The following is a 23,130-nucleotide window of genomic DNA, read 5'->3' on the forward strand; positions in this document are numbered from 1 at the left end:
GTCAGACATACAGTAGGTGCTCAGTAAATGGACAATGATGCTGTTGATCCTTATTACCATTTACTAAGGACTCTGTATTAAGGGAACAAAGCGCCATGACAGTGACAGAGTTAATTACATGGAAGTGGAAGACATAGCTTATACCTGATCTAAAGTGAGTGAGAAATAGTTCCCCAAAACTATGTAAACAAGTGTAAAAAAAAAAAATGCCTGAGGGCCGGAACCTGCCTTTCTATGGCGCTCGTATGTTCCCTAGCACACTCTTAATTCCAGCCCTTCCTGTCCCCAGTGGAGACAGAGACTGGTGCCATAACGACAGAATATGAGATCAAGAACCAGTTAAACCCTAATCTAGGTTGTTTCGTCGTCTGCTGAGAAAATAGACTCTTCTTTGATTTAAATAAGAATACCAGATGTTACCTTCCTAATAAGTTGTGGTTCACACAGACTTCAACAAAGGCTTTTAAAGGAAAGGGTTTCTTTCCCACTCTCTCTGTCAGAGAAGAAACCAGTGTTCAAACCCTTCCTAAGATGGGACCCATGCCAGCAGGCCTGCACTGAGCATGTTCAGCTCTGGAGGGAGCCCCTGCCTCACAAAGGATGAAACACAGCAGCTGCTTGTTCACATTCTCTTCCTGAACACTTCACAACTTTCCTTTCAAGCGACAGTTGTGCGTTTCCAGTCCCTTAGGAGCGTGTAGTTTAGATTCTTAAATCTTTCTCCAGAGTCCTTGATTCTGGTTTTTGATTTGCTCGCTGGGAAATCAAATTTGCTCGTTGGCACACATTCTGGAGAATGTGTGGTTATTTTTCTTTTCATTACAATGGCAGTGCTCATTCTAAAATAAGTTACTAAGTTATTTAAAATATGATTTTCCTCCTACACATGAACTATATTTTGAAGAATGGAATCTCCCTCAAGATTCAGTGAAGAGGAAAGCGAAACTATGGGCCATTTCCAAGTGATAATATAAGAATTACTGAATTAAACGGTATTCTTATGTAATTTTAACTCCTATAATTAGCTTGGACTTTTTTACTTTTTAGCAGGTTCACTTTCTATGTCGCAAGAATGGTGAAAGAGTAATTCTATTTATAATATACTAAGTGCATTTTTTTTACATATTTGGCTTAAAATGAGCAAAGATAATTTACTTATAAGTGAATTCAAGAAGTTGTACAACAAATTTTGCATATCGTTACTTCCACAATCTGTGCATAAGAAAAAGAAATTGGTATTGACGGCCCTGCTTTACAGCTCTCTCCAAGGATTTGCCTTTACCTTGGGGGAGCTGTCAAAATTGCCCCATAGATGGAGGAGAGGACATCAGCTTGAAACTCAGTCTAAGAGGAAGGGAGGCTTTGACCTGGTTCGACAACTTTTAAAGACAGTCTTCTCTCCTCTGCCTCCTCCACCATCCTACTTTTTGTTTCTCTCCAAAACTGGTCCTTTTACCAGATATTCCAGAGGTAAAGATCTACGTGTCTATTTGTAAAAGGGGTGAAGCTGTCACTTTGGGTTTTTACAGCCAATCATGACAGTAGTAAGATCGGGCTCTACACTGGTCAGTTTCTCCCAAATGTGTGGCCCAGTGTAAGTCCTCACTCACTAAGTTCTGTCTATCTTCTAGAATGGTTGCTGTGCTTCTAGAATAAATGGCAAGGTTGGGGTTCTTCTTTTTCTTAAATGTTGATTTATGCCTGGCTTAACAGCTAAGCAGCTAATCAGTTTCATGGAACTTACTCATCTTAAATGTGGAAAACACCTCACAGTATGATTTTGTAGTCACACTGTATGTGGTCCAATGCCCAGCAGTTTGGCTTTGACCACACTTTATGTACAATACAGACACTTCTGCTACAACGCTATACATATTTTTGTTGCTGGTAAAGCTTTTGATTTGCAAAATCATGCTTTTTGAAAAAAAAGAAAGAAAGAAATAGGACTTAAAGGAAAAACAGAAATAGGACCAGACCACTCAAAACTTAGGGAACTTTGGGACCAGAACCCTAAGGGAAATCAATTGGCACAGTTAAAAATCACCACTGACATTTGCATTTTATATCACAGTCCATCCTTTGCAGCCTTTAAACCCAGGGGCTTGTGCTTTCCTTTTCGTAGGTCCTTGGAGACATTCGTTCCTAATACAAAGCAACTTTACCAAAATTAAGACTATGATCCAGAGAGAACCTTTTTCATCAATCAATTTCCTCTCGGTTTCGTTGGATGCACTGGCTGCTCCCCAGACAGCTTAGCATAGCAGCAAGTGTAATGCATCCTGAAGTCACTAGACACCCCTGCTCCCCCCGCCCCCGCATCTCTTGCACTAAAGAGAAATACTTCTGCAGGATTGTCAGCTTTTTTCTTAGTCTTAATAAATATCTTGTTATGGAGGTCACTCTAACTGTAAGAACCCTTGCCCTGATCACTTCCACACATCATAATGCAGGAGGAAATCTAGGCACCATGAGTACTTCCACACTGAATCGATACTATTTCCCAGTTTACCAAACACAGGAGAGCCAACGTGCATCAAGGAAACAAACATCAGAGCAACAGGCTGTGTCTAATGGCCCTGCCTGCATCTACTAGTCTGAGTTGCTAAGTTACCAGAGGAGGTCATGACAACCTGCTGAGGGAGGGGCTTGTGCTCTGGCATCCACATTGTACTGTGGCGTGTCTGGGTCTCCCGGCAGAGGCTCTTGCTGGGGAGGAATTAATAACCTTTCAGCAGAGGATAATGACTAGACACCTTGAAATGACTGTCAGATCCCAAACTGAGATACTCCAATAGGAGAGGGTAGAAAAACACCTCTTAATCTCCTGTGTCGCTGCTCCTGATGGGTGGCAAACAGCCTGAAAAGAAAAAATAAGTCAAGGTCTTTCTGAAATTGCCTGCCATTGGTGTAGGATGTTATGGAATATCTAGTGGTGCTTCCATAATATTTTTATAACTAGCCTCCAGGGAACGTATTCTCAATTCCTGGTTGGGGGCAGAGGACTGTGAAAAAACAAAAATAAGCAACCTGAGTTTGTAGCTGTGTTTTTTTTTTTTTTTTTTTTTATCAGGCCTACCTTATACTTTTGACATATTGGTGGTGAGAGTTTGGGGTGGGGGCAGGATGAGGGGAGAGGAAATGATAAGTCCCTTTTAATAAACAACTTGGAAAATGATTAGAGAGCGGGTAGAACTGTATGAACCACATGAGGTCTTGGCAGTAGAAGAATGTTTCCACCAAGGGAAGTGAGCCACCCAGAATGCTACCAAGGAGAGAAGGGGATTCAACATTGCCACTAGTCTGCTAATGGTGGCTTAGAGCGACAAATGACCTCTAGTTCCAGTAGGCTCACTACACCTCTACACTGCTGTGGTAATTGGGGTGACATAAGTTACCCCCTGATTGCTATAATAATTCCAACTTGGCTAAGTACATCTCCCGTTGTCAGCCAGAACCTTAAATAAAAATCAGCTCTGCCTTCGTAACTGAGAAAGTTCCAAAGTGCAGTGTGTGTGTGTTTAGAAGAAAGAAGAAACTAGGCATCAGAACCTAATTTTCCTTTAAAGTTAATCTGGGAAACCTCTGAACTCACAAAAAGTAGCTTCCAAGAGTAAAAATGTTCAGGCCAGTTAGAACATAATAATTTTTGGACCTAAAGAGGCAACTTGTTCATCACGGGTCATCTAAAATCAATTTCAAATGTGCTTCCTACAGATTAGATCTAAGGCTGCCAAGTCGTAGTCTGAAAAATGAGACATATTTTGGGCAACCTAAGAGAGAAAAGGATCACATGTTAATAACTGTGAGCAGTATAGTTTGGATTGGGTCATATAGAACCACCACATAGACTGATCATAGAAACTGGGACAAAGTACTGAAATACATATGCATATATGTAATTCACATATATGTGTGTATATGAATTATAGATTATTCTAACAATTTGTTTTAATCTCTTTGAGCAGTTCCTTAGAGCTTCAGTTAGCTCTAACTGAAAAGCAGGGGACATGATATGTAGAAACTGAAATTACAAAAGAATCTATAGCATTTCAATTAAATCAATATTTTGAAAATAGCACGTATTCTACAAATTATAGCACTACATTCTAAACAGGTATCAAAGAAAGCCTTTAACACGGATAGAGAAAGAAAAAAAAAAAACTCACGATCACAATTCATCTTAAAATTCGAGTATAAAAATCAGCACTTTGGAATCAGGTAACAAGAGAATTATCTGGTGCAAATGACTATAAAAGTAAAATATAGTTTTCAAAAACCCTCAGTTTCCCACAGACAGGCTTAAGAAAGTTATTAACAATCATATTAATATTTGCATAGCTCTTAGAATTTTTGAAGCCCCTTAATATCTATTAATTCACTTTATAAACATAACTAAGACAGCTTTCTACAAATAGAAGTGCAATAGGTGCGTAGGTAGGAGGAAAGGTGAACTATTAGAAGCAGATGAAGTTGTTCAACAAGTCAAAACATGTAGTTCATTTGTTTGAAACAAAATCACTTGGATTGTGTACCTCTGATTGTCAGCCTTGGGCTGAAACAGGGCAAGAATGATTTCCGTGTAGTATTTGCATCAGCAGTTAGTTTACAGTTAGTTCAAAGTAAAGGAAATAAAATCCCAAACTGTTTTAGAAGAAAATCTAATATATTCACAAATAGAACTTTCCAACTCTTCCCACAAATAGGCTCTCATCTTGACTGGCTGTGTGTCAATTCACATAAAGCCAGGGATCAAACCGATTTAGGTAACCAAGCTTTGAGCAGAGCACCATGTTAATTCCATCCACCGTATTTCTGTTAATGGCACCATTCTTTGTGTTACTATGCTTCAGAGTCTTGGATTTATGTTTAATTCTTCCTTCCACTTAATCAGCTGTCAAGGCCTACTGACTCTGACTCTTCTGTTCTCTTACATTAAGTCTCCTTTTTCTGGTTCTGTAACCTTCACTGAAGTTCCTACTTTAATGCTACTAACAGGTCCCTCTAACAGGTCCCTACCCCCCAATGTACTCTAGACACCTCTACCAGTCTCATATTCCTAAAGTTCCCTTTGGAAACCTTCGGTGGTCTTTCCTGATTACCAAATTCACCAGAGGCTTTGTAAATGGCATTGTGGTCTTCTCAAGATGACGCTACCTATCAGCTTTGTTTCTCTACACATACTTCCTGATCCCAATACATGATACCACTTGTTTTCATCCCAGTCAATGCTGTATCTTCATGTCTTCAACACTTGCATGCTCATCCTTCAGGGTCTGTCCCTAGTGCCCCCTCCCTCCATCAATCCCTTCCTGACTCTCCTGTAACTCGATGTGGCCTCCCACTCCTCTGAACCAGGCCATTTTGCTCATGCCTTTCCTATGGCTCTTACATTATGGTACTCTTTCCCTTCTCCCCAGGGGCAGATGGCAAGCCCCTTTAAAGCAGGGACAGTATTTTCTCATTGTTGCATCCCCTGATGGGCTAGCACAGTTATCTTGTTTATTGGAGATCCGCAATATCTGTTGAACTGTGAAGAAAATTGTGTATGGTTTTGTTTTTTTATAGAAAATAAGTGTGAAGGCAGGTGAAGTCATCCTTGGCTCCAGTCTTTAAAAAAGAAGTTGGGCTCCAGTTCACTCAAAATGCTGTTACTCACTCTTTTAACAAGTAATCAACAGCCAGCAAATTACTCAGCCAGAGAATGTAATTCAAAGCTGTAACATACATAAGCATGAGTCATGCTGGCAGCTGGGCAGTTCTGTCCTGCTTCCAAGGTAGAGGACGCTCATCTGAAAAGACGATGGAACAGCCACAGAAACGAACGTGGTAACCACAGTGTCAGATGGCACAGCTGGACAAACTGCCCAAAGCTTGGTTTCTAAGCTTGGCAGGTGGCTTGTTTATTTCTATGTCTCCACAGGCAAGAGAGAACAAGGCTGATGAAGCCTATATTCTTAAGCTGCAGAAAATCAACACCACCGAGCCAGGCTGGGCTCCTTGTAGTACATTCTCCATGAGGGATGAGCATGAGGAAGGTGTATGTGTGGGACATGGATTTATATTTTGTTTCCAGTATGTGGCCAGCAAAAGCAGAAAAGTGCTAATATACATATTAGCACTTACAGGTGTTTTATTTGTTGTTGGCCTTTGCATTTTAGAGGAAATTCGTAAGCCTGTCCACATTCTAATTTATGAATTACTCTACTTAGAAATTATTACTGTATGTTGAATTTTAAGTGTTCAAAGAGGAATGAAGCCTATCTCATTTTTTTCATGTTTAAAAAACAATCTGGAGTCAGTTTTTTAAAAGTTTCTGGGGTTATTATGAGTATTTTGAAATATCTATATATCTATATATAGATCTATATATCCAGATCTATATATATCTATATATAGATATAGATATATAGATATATCTATATATATGAACTTTTCTCACGAGCATAGAGTTTTAAAGAGGGCTTTAGGAGCATTTGCTAAGATAGCCTTGGGTCTTTTTATTTGATTGGAGACACAATACTTACAAGAATGATACACAGAAACAGGCAATAATCCTATTTCTAGGTACTGCTCCAGTTGTGCAAGAGAAAAGAACATGAGGGATAATTGGCAAGGCATGGGAGAGGTAAGAAAGATAAAAGAAGAAGAAGGAACGCAATGAGGAAAGAAGGAAGAGAAAGAAAGGAAGGAAGGAAATTGTAGGACAGCAAATAAGACTGAGAGGTAGAAAATTCAGGTAGCAATTTGTGTATGAAATTATCAAACAAGAGATGAAGCTTTGCCATTGTGGAAGGTACAAGAAGGAGAAGGAGAAAGATGATATAGATAAGGCAGTGTGTGATATGTTTGTTTTCCAAAAAGCAACAGAGAACATCCAAGTTAAATAGTAACTGAAAACACTGAAGAGTGACAAGATGACATGTGACCTGAAGAAAATGCCATAGTAATGAAAACAGCCAATAATACTTAAGTTTCTAACCATACCAGGCTTATGATAAAAAACTTTCAGTCTATTATAATAGTCATTTAATTCTAATGCCAATCCTGAGAGACAGGCATGGTGAGATCTATTTTAAGGATTAGGTAACTGAGTTAGAGACAGTAGGTAACTGGTCTAAGATTTCATATCTGATAATGAAGCCAAGGTTTTAACACCTGGAAGATCTCTCTGTCTCTCTCTGTCTCTCTCTGTCTCTCTCTGTCTCTCTCTGTCTCTCTCTCTCTCTCCTCCCTCCCTCCCTCCCTCCCTCCCTCCCTTCCTTCCTTCCTCTCAACAGATATTTACCAACTGGACTACCAAGCTCCTAGTTGTCAGTTACTGGAAGTAGCTGATGAAGAAAACAGATATATTCCTTGCTCTCAGGAGCTTATCATCTAGTAGGAAAGACAGCCAGCCAGTAAGAACTAAATAAACCAATACCCCTGATTACAAAATTTGATACATGCCATGAAAGAAATGGGCAGAGAGCAGTAACAGAAAATAAAGCAGGGCATTACCAAATTAGACAGCATGGTTAGAGGTATCACTGGGACCTAAAAGAGAGGAAGGAGTCAGCCGTAAGAAGGGAAAAATCATTCCTGGAGGAGGGAGGAGGGAAGAGCATGTGCAAAGGAACCGAGAAGCAGACACAGCTGGTGCACTGTGGGCAAGAAGCAGAGCCGCAGAGAAAGGTGGCCAGGCATGCGGGCTGCTGCTGGTTAGGAGTTAGGGTTTTCTTTCAAGTGTACTGGGAAGGCAAAGAATGGTTTTAGATAAGCTAGATTTTCGGATTCAAACCCCACACTGGCTTCTGTGTGAATAAGATAAGAGGTAAGAGCAGACATGGAGACCCAGGGAGGACGCTCTTGCAGGATTCCATGAGAGATGGTGGCTTGACCTTGGGTGGTTGTAGGGGAGATGAAAGAACAGCACTCAGTTTGGTGCTAGAAACAAGAGACCTTGCAGAAAGAATGGATGTGAGGGGTGAAAGAGAGGGAGGCACATACGATGATTCTAATCCTATGTCCTGCTTTGTCTTGTGTGTCACTTGATTTCTTAGCATATTTCTCATATAGAAAAATGAGATCCATTTATATTGGTATTTTAAAAGACATATCTCTTATAAAGAGTTGCTAAGACATCTTTAGCAACTCTTAAAACCACTGAGGTGCTAAAACCTCACTCCCTACACTAAGCTCACCCTTGGATTGTAACTGCCCTGAGGCAGCTTGTCCAGGGGATCCGTACCTTGAGGTGTGGTGTGGTGGAAAGAGAAGGGGCTTTCACACTAAACCCCCTCGGGTTGAATCACAGCTTTACCGTCTTGCTGGGCAAATACAAAGAAGACACAACGCTAAGCCTCAGACTTTCCATACGCAGGTGAGAACTCTCTCACAGTTTGGTTGTAAGAATTAAATAAAGTAACTTATAGTCAAGTCCTGACATGTAGTGGAAAGTCAATAAATGTTAGACTCCCCACTCCCTTCCCTCTTCCCAGTTACGGTGATGAGAATGCCTTCAATCGATTCTCAAAGAACCTTCTCTAATAGAGATGAGCACTATGATTGAGTGCTATATTTTAATAACTGAGACACACTCCAGACGAGGGATTGCAAATCCTGTTATGGGCCATAAAGGGTACTTGCATGGCAGTTCTAGCTCTATAACTATCCTCAACCCCTGACTAGAAGGGTTGCCAAATAAAATACAGGACACCGGTTAAATCTGGATTTAAGATAGTTTTTTTTTTTTTTTTAAAGTGTAAGTATGTCCCATACACTATTTGAGACATAATTATACTAAATGTTTTCTGTTGTTATCTGAAATTCAATTGAACTGAGTGCCCTCTGTTTTTGTTTGTTCAAGCCCCACGACTGTGCTATGATTAGGGATAAACTGCTCCAAGATGCTTCCTTCACAGTCTCGAGATGCTCTAGCTCTTCCCTGTCAAGAGTTTACGTCTCTCATCATCATGGTTCCACGCTTCTACTCCTATCTTCTTTGCACGCTTCATTCATCTCCTCTCACTCTTACCAATAAACACATGAAGGCAAATTCTACTGAGTAGTCCTATATTAGGTACAGAATTTTACTAATTGGTCATAAAGAATGCTGCTGTGGGTGTGTGTGCACGTGCTATGTTAACCTTTTTTTTTTTTTTTTTCATAAATTTATTTATTTATTAGTTTCAGGTGTACAAAACAAGGTAATACTTAGACGTTCATCATCCATATCCTTTAAAATGAAGATTATGTTAATGCATCGTCAGGAATACATTTTCAGAGGTTTCTAGTAGCAGTGAATTAAATATGCATCCGTATTAACGGAAGCTATTTAGATCCTATAGGAGTAGTACCGGTTATTGAATAAACTGAAAGAGAAAAGCTTTGAGTTCATTCAATAATCGCCATGTAGCAAAAGTTGAGAGTTGGAAATCCTTTATTTTACATTAAATTGAATGAAAAGTATTTGAAAGCTTAGGCCATAGTTTTATCTGAGTGTTCCTTTTGCATACTCAGTTTCAGTACGGAGGAAAGAATGAGAGGAAACATAAATATTTAGTTCATTATATGAGACATCTAGGGCAGTGTTATTATTTGTTATTGTTTCCCAACATGATGGATCCAGGATGAAAAGCAACACGGCAATAAATTTTGTTATTAAAAAACTGTCAGTTGAACTAACCAAAGTATTTATAGTTGATTTACATCCTGGTACAAGCTCATTTTCTCACTGTGGACTGGTAACAAAAAATTCACAGACCAGTGCCACTCTGGGAACCAGATATTGAGTAGGACTGATGTAGAAAACTCCAGAATTGTATATGTCATAGCCTCAATATCATGGCATGAATGGAGAGATCTCCTCCTTTTGGCCATTTTGTAGAGCAAAGATCCTCTTATTTCCTTGACATAAAGGCATAACTACTTTCTCCATTCTAGCATCTAACTAAATATCTATCAAAACAATAATTGCCCCAATTTTAGAAAGAAGAGGATGAGTGCTTACTCTTCTTGTCGTAAGTCATTCACGCTGCGGTCCAGTGAGATCATGTCACTTGCCACCATGTTAAATCCAAACTCTTTAATGCTGGCTTGAACTGCATGTTTGAATTCTGGTCCCAAAACCAATGGCTTGGCTTTCTCTCCAGGGCCACCAACCACTCCATGAGGCTCAGGTTCTTTGGGTTCAAAGTTACCAAGGATCCCTGGGCGTAGCACAGGATCACGGTAGGTGAATGTCTGAGGCTTAAAAGTGAGATACTGCCTCTGCATTATGTCTCTCTGGTTCTCTCCTCCAGCATGGCGCTCGTGTTCATTTTTGGCTTTGTTTTTTCTTCTAATAGACTCTAAATCCACTTCTACTCCTTCAACATGAGGCCATGGTACCACAGGTTTGAATCTGTCATCCCCAGGAACTAATCCATTGCCTCCTCGGTTAGGCATGGGGTTGACATCTCTGTCTTCCTATACAAAAGGGAGGGGGATATACAATGAGTACATGAAGGCAAACCACAGCAGAGTTTATGATACCAATTTTCATGTTTTAAAAAAGGCTGAGGCAACAATAAAATGGGTTAAAGTGTGAAACAGACGCAGGCCATTAATGAGGACTTCCCATTATAAGGTATCTTTTGGGGTAGGGGGAAGGAAATGCCAAGAAAAACTATTTCCTTGTCTTACCATTCCAAAATAAATGAATGGATGTGTTTTTTACTTCTTCTAAACCTAACTCTCTCTCAAATACCTCTTAATAAAGCAAATTGTTATGGGTTAGAGCAATGAGGTTCTAGGAACTTCAACAAAAACAGACATGTTGTACAGTGTGTGGTTTTCCCAGCTGACCGGTGTATGATAACTAGAGCTCTGTGTCAGTCACATAACTATATGGCAGCAGTGGTGTTAGATGGCATCCATCACTAGGCTGGCTTCGTGCCGTTAATGGCAGAGGAACAAGGCAGGGATATGCACTTGGTCCCAATTTGGTATTTTCTACTCAGTGAGACCTTAGCTGAATTGAGAACTATTTTTCAAAAAAGCTCTAATAACTGTAACCAAGTCAGTTTGGACTTTTAAATCACACCCAATACCTAATTTGCCCCATTCCAGAGGTAAAGAGATTTTGCATGTAAGGATACTTGGTAAGGGTTGCCCCACACCCCCAGCCTTTCTGTTTGGACCACCTTATGCAGATCTTTCAGTTAGAGATCCTGAGTGCTTTTGCTCCTGGGGTGCTACATGTGAAGTATTTGCTAAACCAGTACCATTCTTTGCATGAAGCAGATTTCTCAACTTGAGCATCACCTCAGTGGTTTAAAAAAATACTGATGTCTGTGTCCCATTCCCCAGACTCTATGGTTTAACTGGTCTGGGCATTCAAATTTTGAAAAGCTCCCCCCAGGTGATTTTACCATGCATCCAAGCTTGACAACCTCTAACTTAAAGGAGAAACACTAGTGACAATTTGAAGAGGCAAATTTAACGGGCTCAAAATAGAATTAGTACCATCTGATCAAAATGTTTCTACCGTGTTAGAGCCATCTTGAAAACTAAAGTTAAAAGCTTAACTTTAAAGAGCACAAAATAAGGCTCTTGACGTGATATTGATGTGTAGGTTGCTATCTACTGGTAGTTTATTTAGAGACAAAGACCTCTTTTTAGAAAGTCAGTTTATTCAAATGTGAATTTCGCTGATGCTGATGTTTTGGTAAGGACGAGCTAAGGATTAATTTTAGAGAGTTCAGAAAAGAATTTTAAAAATTTATCTATTTGTTTAGATAATATAAGCGTATGATACAAAATTCAAAGTATTCATAAGGGCATATAAGTTAAAAGCCTTTTTTCCTGCCTTTTCCTCTGTAGAGGCCACCATAGCTAGCCATTTCGTGTGTCTTTCTAGAGATGTTATATGCATGCACAAATATACATGGGTATATACAACAAGAGAATTTTGGGGAACATGGGATATATACCGGGGATGCCAAAAAAATGTATACACATTTTAAGAAAGGAAAAAACTGTATTAAAATTGTAATGTTCAATATATGCTTATAACAAAAGATAAATACAATGTGTATACATTTTTTGGCACCCTCTATATTTTAATTGACTCATTAATTAAAAAGGGAACTTGTAAGATGTTAAACTGGTTCAAGTAAATCCATAGAACAAACAAGCATATAAACATCAAGCCTGCAAGGGGAACGCTCATAACCACTTCTGGTTAAGTGCTGCCTGGTGGGAATAGATGGTTGCTCAAATAAACTCCTAAAAAAATAAATTTAGAAAAAGGATACTGCAAAGATTTACAAATAGATGCAAAACTGGTAAAACATGTCAACATCTAGAGGGCAATAACCAATTGCATTCCACAGTACACAATTTCCTTTTCAATGGACAAGAACCTTTCACATTACTATCAGTTTCCTATCATTTACCGGATTGTAAAATAGCTCATAGATAATGAAAGGGCAAGACAACTAGAAAGCTGAGTCAGATTGTATGCCCAGTAATCTTTTTGGTCCATTTCAAAGTTGTTCCACAATTTTCCTCCTATAATACAAAACTAAATATAAAATGCAACACTCAGCCTGATTCTATTAATATGAGGCTTTTCTTCGGGCATGTGTTATAGGTAGATAAGGCTTCTGGATCAGGTTTTTATGATCGTCACACACCTGAGCAGCAGGGACTTAGCTGGAGCCTGGCCTGTGAGTCTTACTAAGTTATGGTCAGAGGTGAAAATGTAGGAGGTGACCCTGCCAGAAATCTTGTATTTATGAAGTACTGAGGAATTAACTAGCTAAGGACAGGAAGCCAAGCATGACTCTAACAAAGAGGTAGGCACCGATGCTGAGAAGTGATTCTGATGATGGAAAAAATATAAATTTCTTCAATTTTTCTTCTGGCTCTTTCCACAATTATACTCACTATGGCAATGCTGTAAACAAATTAAAATAGAGAAATCATTATAAAACTCTAAAATATTGGACCCAAGTTGATGATGTTGAACCAAATATAGCACATAAAAAGGAAACACATTTCCCCCCATTTCAGTTCTTTACATCTAGGCTCCAGTGAATCGGTAACAGGGGAAGTAAAAAATGAAGGGAAGGAAATGTCAATAAATTCAGAAAAGTAGATTGAACAGGTCATCAGATGTCAACATCCATAACCACAGCGTCCACTATGTTGCTTAATATTCACAGGGATAAAACCACGCTTTGGAAGAATGTGGAATGTGATAGGACATGAAATCGAGATAGCCAAATTGTGAAATACATTGTATGGTGTAGATTGGCCTATGTTAATGTAAATATTGCAAATTTAAATATTTCTCAAATTCAGCCAACTCAACAAGAAAATATTTAATGGATTGAAACTTCAAGCTTATCTTCCTTCAAAAGTTATTTTGATCTGTTCTTTGACTTATGGGTTCTTTGTGTAAAATTTAACTGTTGGTGTTCTTTACAGTTCTGTTGCAAGTCTACCAGTCATTCCACCCCCCACCCACCATCTTTCTTCTGGGTTATCTCATTCTCTTCCAACCCACGTATGTGATGAGATTTATACTGACCATTCCTACATCCATTTCCTCAGCCCATACCACAGTTCTGATCTCTGGACCTTACAGTCAACTGCTTCCTGAACATTTCTACTTATATCAGTCTGGTAGCTAAATTTAAGACACCTCAAACTGAACTTGACCCCACATCACAAACCTGTTTCCATTACTGCCTTTCCTACTTTGGGGACTCAAACCACCATCCACTCAACTGATCAAATCCAAAACCTGCATGTCATCCTCAACTTCTAGTTCTCTTTTATTTACCCTACAGATATCCAACCTATCACTAATTCCTGCCAGTTGCATCACCTATGTAGTTTCTGAAATTGATCACTTCTCTCTACTATCCTCACTGCCCCTGCCTTAGTTCAAGCCAATCTCACCTCTTTACAGGATACTACAACAGCAATAATAGTGATGATTAAAAACACTGTGGTCTACGTGCTTCACAAATATTAACTCATTTCATCCCAAGAGTTAGGTTCTATGATTACCATACCTATTTTATGGAGAGAAAATCTGACCAAGAAGTCACCACATGTCAGAATCAGGATGTAGTAGGACAAAAATTTAAATCCCGGTGGCCTGGCTCAAGAGCTCATGCTCTTGACTACTACGCTTTAATGCTTCTCATTCTAAGACACGCACTTAACTGTTTTTCTTCATTATTTTTTTTACATGGCATCCATACTGACTTTTCTAATGTTCAAAAATGAACATGTTACCTTCCCTGATTACAACATCTCACTGTTGGCCCACCTCCCTAAGGAGAATTTCTCCTCCTGAACAAGGTTGATAAGACTTTTCAGGCTCCAGTCTGCACTTATTTCTCCACCATACCCACTAGAGCAGGGGTTAACTTTTTCTGTAAAGGGTCAAGTAGTAAACATTTTTAGCTTTGCAGACCACAGCGTCTCAGTTGCAATTATTTTAGTCTGCTGTGTTAGTGCAAAAGCAGCCACGGACAATATGCAAATGAATGGGTATGGTTGTATTCCAATAACACTTTATTTACAAAGACAGGCAGTGGGAGGATTTGATACCCCCCCCGCCACCTCAACCCCTGCACTAGACTGTAAGTTCTGTGAAAGAGTAGGGGCCATGTCTATTACCACTGCATTCCCAATGCTTATTCTAGCATGTAATTCCTCAATAAATATTTAGTGAATAAATAAATGAATACTAAAATTTCTGCTTTGGTTATGAGAGAGAGACTCTGAGAAGAAAAGGGAGAAAGAACGGAGACTATGGAAGGAGAAAGAGGAGCTTGGATCAGATAAAACATTTCTGGCAATATTTTATAAATTCAGCAAGAGAATGGGACATAATTTTATATTCTCTGCACAGTATTGTACTCTTGATAATGCTACATAAAACTCACCAGAAAAATTGAATTTGCTCACTTCTCAAAGCCTGTATGTCATTAAATCTAAAGGCAAAACCAAATATGAGAACTGTCTGTCTAGTCCCAAGTCAATTAAGAATAATCGTGTCAAATCTTAATGTTATATGATTCAAAGAATGGCTATAAAGCAGTGTCATCACTAAACTCCCGTGAGAAGGAAAACTCTACATACTCCTTCTTGAGACTGAATGAGAATCAGCAGATGCCTTTGTGACTCACTGGTACTATGATACCTTCAGGAGCATCAGCTGATTTACCGTACAGTCAAAATCAATGAATAATAGTTGACCAGAAATGCAAGAGGATCGGTAGATAATTGTCTAAGATCAGTTAAGTTCATAAAGGTGGAACTGTACTGAAGAATAGAATCACTTATCACCAGACAGAAATATCAGAAATTATCAAAATTATCAGAAACTGGGTCAGACTATTCACTTTACACCTTACAATTTACAATGTTCCTCCCTCAACCCCAAATCCTACTTATGTATGACATTTTTCCAAGATGGCATGCTTTGATAGAAATGATATGAATACGAAGCGATTTAGAAAAATGGTCTTTAGAGCAAATGAAAGTAATATTCATTTGGACTTGAAATTATAGGTGAACCCTGGAAAACTAAACTTTTAATTTTGAGTTTCTGCAGTCACATGATCTCTTGAGAAATTACAATTTAGCTTCAGGGAGTGGCCACTGCTAACAAGATGAACACTATTTGGTTTTCATTCTGCATGAGCCACACAACTTAAAAACATAACAAGTCAAATTTAATTCAATGATTTAAAAACCCTCTTGATAAAAAATACCTTTAATTAGAAAAATCAGCATCCTTTCTTTACTTACCTTAAAGGAGCAGAAGAAACAGGCAAAGGGAGCAGGGAGGGAGGTGAAAACAAAGAGACACTGGAGTGCAGAAGACACAGGCTGTGCTTGTAGGCTGGGCCTCCCCGACTCTCACCAGCATGTAGCAGGATGTGAGTGGGAGGGTGGGGTGTCCCCGCCTCAGCACCTTTGTTTTCCTCTGGTTACCTTGAGCTGGATTCTAAGCTAATTTGTCCCCTACAGACATTTTGTCTGAAGACAATCCAGTCTTGCTCTTTTCAGAGGACTGAGAGTTGACTGCACCTGGAGTCGGTGGCCCCACGGGGCACGGGAGGAGAAGCAGGGTCAAGTAATTTGTCTTTGCCAAAGCAGAGTTTAACATGGCTAAACCCGAGATTAAACAGAGACCTCACCGGTTCTTGAGTATTTAGGATATCCCCGTTATGGAAGAGGACCCTATTCTAAGTACATTTTAAGACCCATAAACTAAGAAGAGATTTAAGGCCAGTGGTAATGTCTCTGTTGGCAACTGGGACAGAATGGAAAATGGAGAAGAGTGCCGCTTACCAGTAAGAAAAAAGTAGCTGCTTACCAGTAAGAAAAAAGTATTACATTCTGATAGAATTGTCTTCTGAAAGAAATAGACTCATTTAGAAGAAATTCCTTTTCTTAGCTTTTTAATTTGTTTTTCAGAGTACTAGGCCAGGATATAAACCAAAAGGTAACAGAATGGAGCAAACAGCATGGCTGACATCATGGTAACCACCAAAAGAAATCAGGTCGGCAATTCTAGTACTCTATACTAGACTTTGGCAGGGTAACCACTAGTCCAAACGACTACACAGTAAGTACTACACAGTAAGCCAATCTGACCCGGACTTACTCTAGGGACCGAAACACTGTGACTCTGGACTATGGAGAGCTGCTATTACATAATAGCTAATGATTACTCCTTTTATTTTCTCTCAAAACTTACAATACATTATGGCAACCACAATTACAAATGTGTAAGTTAGTGCTGCAGTTTTAACCACCTACTGGAAAGCTTTTGACTCAAAAGGGCACTTTGAATCAATTAACTGACACCCCCTCCTTAACCAAATAAGCAACATATAAAATACAGAATATGATACAGATTTATCCTGTACTATTGTGAATGATACTGAAATAGGTGTCTTCCTAAAAAGTTGGCTATACCACATTTCAAAACATTCTGTCATCTTAATAAGAGAGAGATTTCCATATAAAAGAGGCTCCCAGTAAATTTCATAGATGTATAACTAGTTAGTCAGCATTTCCAAATTTGGATTTTCATGCATATCATACGGTATTCTTAAAGCAATATCTACCTGCACCGACACAGTAATTTTTTGAAGATCTCTGTGCATTTTGCAGAATAATCATGGTCAACTACAGAATATTTACATATGGCAAATTTTAAGTCTTGTGCTCTTTTCCCCTAATTCAAACATAATTTCTCTCCCATCATTAGGGTGAGGCAAGATGAGTTTGTAATTTGCCTGAATTAAACAATAAGAAAACTAAAAGTAGTGAAAAGATATCATATTTTCGGTAGAAAAATACCAGTCACTTTTGGGCAATCAACTATTTGAATTTTTACAAACCTTCTGAAGGTTATCTAAAATTACCTATGGATGCCTGGAATGAGTTATTCATTTATCCTGATCCAAGCACCCTTTTAGGTCCACTCTCTGGAGATTGTGAATTCCGTTTTTGAGCAGAAGGCAAAGGCATGCACTGTTAATCCCAGTGGTTTCTAATCTACTCAAGGCTTTTTCCTCCAGGGAAATATGAAATCTGGATGCTTAGAGTGAAAAACTCTGACTCCTTCTAAGCATTTAAAATCATCTAAGAAACCCAACAAAGGTTAAACTTATTTCAATTTAGTATGTATGAAAATATTGAAATATCAGTTTCAAATGTTTCTTCTTTGCGTAATAATTGTGCACTGATGGTATCCCAAGTTATAAACTAGTGGGTGTCCAATTTTCATGGTCATCCTATTTCAAGTACATAGATACTTCAGTAAGTTTTGATATTTAATATCACTCATGTCACTGAACATTATATGTGAGTACACTTTTCTTTTTTATCTCTGTGGGAAGGCACCTCTTCATTCAGGGTTTAGGAAAAGCACTCTTCAACTGACAAGAAATATTACCTTAGTTTCACTAGACTGCAAATTTAATGAACAAACATGAATTTCTGCATAACATACTCATATACATAGATTTAAAAAGTTCCAGAGATGAGAGGCTATACTAAAAAGAAAAACTTCTAAAGAATAAAAATATTCTTATTTTAAGTTTGATCTTTTATATTCTAGATTATTCCACTGATTAGGTATAGTTTCAAAGTGGTTTTGATGGTGCTATTAGTAAGCATAGATAATAAAACCCATTCCATTTTCTCAGAAATAGTCCATATTAAAACAAAATCTAGTTCAACCAAACTAAAGTGATGAAATTGCTTAAAATTATGACAAAATTTACTTTTTAAAAACTATGTCAATGCACTGCATTTTTAAAAAGTATCGAGGTAGACTGCAAATTCCTTAATAACAAAAACTCTAAAATTTCAACATATAAATGAAAATCACAACTGGAAAAAGGGAGATTTCACACAAAATCCATCTCTGTATTAACAATATAATCTCTAATGTTCTATTTTGTAAATGTGAAATTACCACTTACGTCCAACTGGTTCAAGCCAGGAGTTGTAAACTCAGGAATGGGCTCCAGGGAACCTCCCTGCCTCTCCCACAGTCCTGTGAATGCTTCCAGCACTGCTCTTTCAGCATTGCCTTTGTATCTGTTTACATATTTCTCCCCAATCAGACTGAGGGCTCTTTGAGGATCCTGAGAGTATATATTTATGTGTGTGTCCCACACTGGAGTAGACAGTAAGTACTCAGTGCATGTTTCTTCACAGACTGAGGAAATGAAGAATACCTAGCTAGGAGTCACCTATTATTACCTTGCTGGAATACAAACTGACTTTGGATTCACTGTCTTTTATGCCACTTCTTGGGTTGGTTTAATCTACCATTTTGGGAATCCAAATGAAATAATTATAATTAGTTTCCCTACAAATCTAAAATTTGAATAATCCTTTTTTTAGTTTCTTCTCTTCATCAGATTTGGATAAATCATGCATGTCTGCAAGTGAAATTTGCTACTTTATGGAAAATGAGTACTTTATTTAAATATGAGAAAGTAAATCTACGGGTGTTAGTCTTAGTCTTCGAGGCCAATTTATCCTGCAAATGGTTTTCTGTTAAATTTGGTTCCTGTTGTAAAATTATAACAGGATAGCAATTCTAAGACAAGTCAGAAAAATATCAGATGATACTCAAGGGGGTCAAAAATTAAAAGAAGAAACGGGCAATTAAAGGATCAAAATACAGGTTAATGTCTATAGTAGAGGGAAAAAACCCCAACAAATTGATTATACTTTTACAAAAGCTTTTATTTGTAAGCCTGTGTAATGGCCCAGAACAAAGTTACAGTATTATCACAGACAACTAAGAAGTCTATGAAATACATGAAACTTAAACATATTTATGAAATCCAAATAATTTTTATTTTTCAGAGATCTTAACAAAAATTCATGCCTCAGCTCATGAACTAAATCATGTATATACTTTCTTTACAGGTTGAAAAAAGTCTTTCTCATTGCAAATATTTAATATTAAATCTTTAGCTGATTTGAACTAAATTTTAAGAATCAAACATGAGTATGAAACAAATGATCAATAAATCATTTTGTAGTATATTTCAAAAGGTGATGAAGCTGGATTTGTCAAATTTATGCCATTATTTCAGTGGTAAAAGCACCGATGTCAAGACAAGGCTATATATACAAGATACACCAATGTTATTTAAAAGCCCCATCTCCCACAGGTAGTAGAAGGCAGATTATATATAATACCTTTATAATACCTCTTAAAATAAATAAAAATATATTTTTTAAAATATAAAAGGATATAGTGGGAGAGTTAAAAAGATTTTAACTCTCTCTGTCTGGAAACTAAGGAATTATTGAATTTTGGAAAGAAAGCTCCTCAGTGGTATTTTCATTGGTTAAAAAAAAGCATAATAAGTTACACAAAATATTTTAATAAAATTGTCAATATGTTATAATGAATATCCTACCCTGTTATTCCTACAAAATGACTTGTCTAAAAACAAGAATGGTATTAGGGAATGATTGAAGAGGGAAAAAAAAAAGGAAAGCAAAGCAATGAGAGAAAGATTATAAAATAAAATCTATTAAGATTTTTAAACACATGAATAATTTATGTATGCATATACATTATGTATGCACACAGAGAGAAAAATACACACTTTAAAACCAAATAGCTTAGTAGGATAAGAAATAAGAAGTTAATCCTGCCGAATAAGGCCCTTCACAGGAACAATCACAGCATTTCATCAGATGGAGAAAAGAACTATTTAAAAGCTGAGTGAATTGAAAATGAGATCCCATCTCCTCTTCTTCCCAGTCACATAATGTTGAAGGACTTTCAGCTTGTGCCAATCAACTCTCCTTTCTTACCTAGAAGAGCTCAGGATCTTTTTCCATTCTTTTCTAGATCATCTTTAAAATATTTTAAAAGAGGGATCCCAATATCAGTCCTTGGGTCCACATTGTTAATTAATTTATTTTTTAACCAGGAAAGTGCTTATTGAGTTGTATCCTTTGATTCTCGTTTTCAATAACAAAGAACTTCATAATCTAATACCAAAGTCAAACAATTTAATTCTAATTTCCCTCACACCTGGCAATCCCAGTGGAAAGCACATGATTCCCAAATCTTCCCGAAAAGTTTTTCAGAAATTACATCACCAACAGAATCATCAATACTTCTTACCAGAGTAAGGAAGAAACATTGTACTGAGTGAGAGCAGGATGAGGTCAAATGTGGTATTTGTGTTGGGAGAGAATGTTTGTAATACCTTTTGAAAGCTGAAAAGGTAATGTCTATCATCTCTCTAGGGGAGAAATTCTAGAATGAATACATCACTCCCACATGAAATGTTACTACTTTTTGCAGCTGGAAATGCATAAAACAGCTTTTCCTCCAGTGAGTGCTTCTTTGCTTTGCCCTGAAGCTGGGCTTTTGTAACAGCTCATAGAAAAGTATTGCAATGTGGGGCTTTACAACACATACATTTTGATTAGTATAAGAATCTTCTCTTGCAAATCTAAAAAGAAAAAAAATCACCTCAAGAAGGAAAATTCTTCAAAGTTCTTGGGGCAGCTATATCAATTTAAAGTAGGGAGCAACATTTTACTACCATGTCATGACTAGAAATCCATTTTAGGAGGGTGTAACAAGGAAACATAACTAGGTGAGACAGAAAAAAATACACTCAGAGTAGATTAAAGTTATTTATGTAATAAACTTGACATTTTACTGTTTACCTATCAACAGGCCTATCTCAGGAGGAAATGCTTAGCCAGTGATACTCTAGTTTGTCATGAGTGTTATTTGGCATTCAGGTTAGTATTTATATGCATCATTAAAAGATAAAAGAACTGTCCTTTTAGTTATCCAAATATTTATCACAGGTCTAATACCTGCCAGGTACTCTCTTAAGGTACTGTGTTATAGAAAAAGGCCCTACCTCTGAGGGAGTCACAGCCTGGGGGAAGTGATGCTTCAGCAGGCTGTCAGTGACGCAATCCACCACCTACGATCTACTTGTATGTTTCCAGCAAGTAGATGGTGGGAATAGTTGGTAGGTAAGTGCCCTGGGGGGAGGGTGTCGGCAGCCATTCTAGACTGAGGCAAAGGCACAAAAGCACAGAAAAACGTAGAATATTCAGGGAACTCCAAATGGTTTGGCATAACAAGTGCAGAGGACATATGGAGAGGTGGCAGGAGATGAGACCCAAGATACTGGCAGTGCCTCAGAGTGCCTCTTAAGAAATGCCAAGAGGTTCAGACTTTATCCTCTTAGAAATGGGAGCCATGAGAGGGGAGCATGCCAGATCGGAGCTGAATTCTGGAATGAATGCTCTGATGGAAGAGAAGCTGAGATGTTTTCAGGGGGATAAGAAAAACATCTAGAAGTCAAATACTGGAAAAAGCAGTGTGGGAGAGAATTTCAAGAAAGGAGAAGTCAACAGGGCTAAATACTGCAGGCAAGTTGTTAATAAGAATTCCAAGACTTGAGGGTATAGACCAGGGAAGTAGTTTGGTGTCGGTTCTACAGTTGACTCATTCACCAGGTCTGGGGTACACGACACTGGCAGAGACCCCAGGAGCATGGATCTAGAGGGGCTTCAGGATTGCTCACAATTAGCCCCCACCCAGCTGCAGAGGGATGATTTTCTATCATCTAGAGTGTTAGCGGTATTTCTGTGATCCTCTTGTTCTACCCCAGGTACTCCTTTGTAATGTCCAACTGATGGATTGACAAGTATGTACTGACTACCTACGCTGTACCAGGCTACACGGATACAAGGATGAGCAAATATAAACTTGCTCTTGTGGAGCTCTCTGTCCAGTGGGGGAGACATAGAATCAGGTAATCATACAAATATGGTGCTGTAAGAGCATTTCAGGAGTGTTGATCTAATCTAGGAAGTTAGGGAAAGCTTCCTTGAGAACGAAGGACTACTGAGTATCGATCTGAAGGATGAGAAGCTAACTAGGTAAATAGAGGAGGGGAGATTATTCCAGGTAGAGAACATTTTGTGCAAAGTCCCTACAGCCAGAAGGTCTATGGTATGTACAACGATAATATACGGAATAAACTTGGCTGGAGTGGGAATAGTCAGGGGCCGTGGTGCCAGATGAAGCTGAAGAGAGGTAGCAGCCATATCAAGCAGGGTCTGGCGTCCATGGTAATGAATTTGGTCTCATTATAAGAGCAGTGGAAAGCCAGTTCATAGTTTTAATGCTCCTGGAAGGGACACTAGCTGAAGAGTAAGAGAACAGACTAGAAGGAGGCCAGAGTGGATGAGAGCTAGTTAGGAAATGGAGAAATTTAATGATGGACTGGATATGTCTGGTGAAGGAGACGGAGGTGTCAGGGATGGCTTTAAGATTTCCAACTTGTATAACTGGATGCTAGTCACAGAAAGAGGAAACACTGAAAAAGACCGAAACTGAAGATGACAAATTCCTTTTTAGACATGCTGAGTTTGAAGTGCTTCTGAAATAATCAAGAGAAGGTAGAAACATAGAATATGTATCTTGGTGAAAAGATTGGGACTGGAAAATAGACATTTGACAGACATCTTGACAGAGATAATAACAGACATAAGAACCTGGAGGAGTCTATTTATGGAAAGATGATACAGTGAGAAGAGGAAAGGACCTTG

The 23,130-nt window shown here is 38.3% G+C and overlaps 1 protein-coding gene across 3 annotated transcripts in view; it reads right to left on the reverse strand.

The window, feature by feature from the left end:
• The window catches only part of GALNT7 (polypeptide N-acetylgalactosaminyltransferase 7), a 122,162-nt gene that overhangs the window by 45,981 nt on the left and 53,051 nt on the right, over window positions 1-23,130 (reverse strand). For all 3 annotated transcript variants that reach the window (XM_081075664.1, XM_081075665.1, XM_081075666.1), the window contains exon 2: window positions 9,989-10,446. In XM_081075664.1, coding sequence (XP_080931790.1) covers window positions 9,989-10,446 — 458 coding nt within the window. The remainder of the gene's footprint in view (window positions 1-9,988; window positions 10,447-23,130) is intronic.

The sequence above is a fragment of the Rhinolophus hipposideros genome, assembly GCF_964194185.1.
Source record: "Rhinolophus hipposideros genome assembly, chromosome: 16".
NCBI lineage: Eukaryota > Metazoa > Chordata > Mammalia > Chiroptera > Rhinolophidae > Rhinolophus > Rhinolophus hipposideros.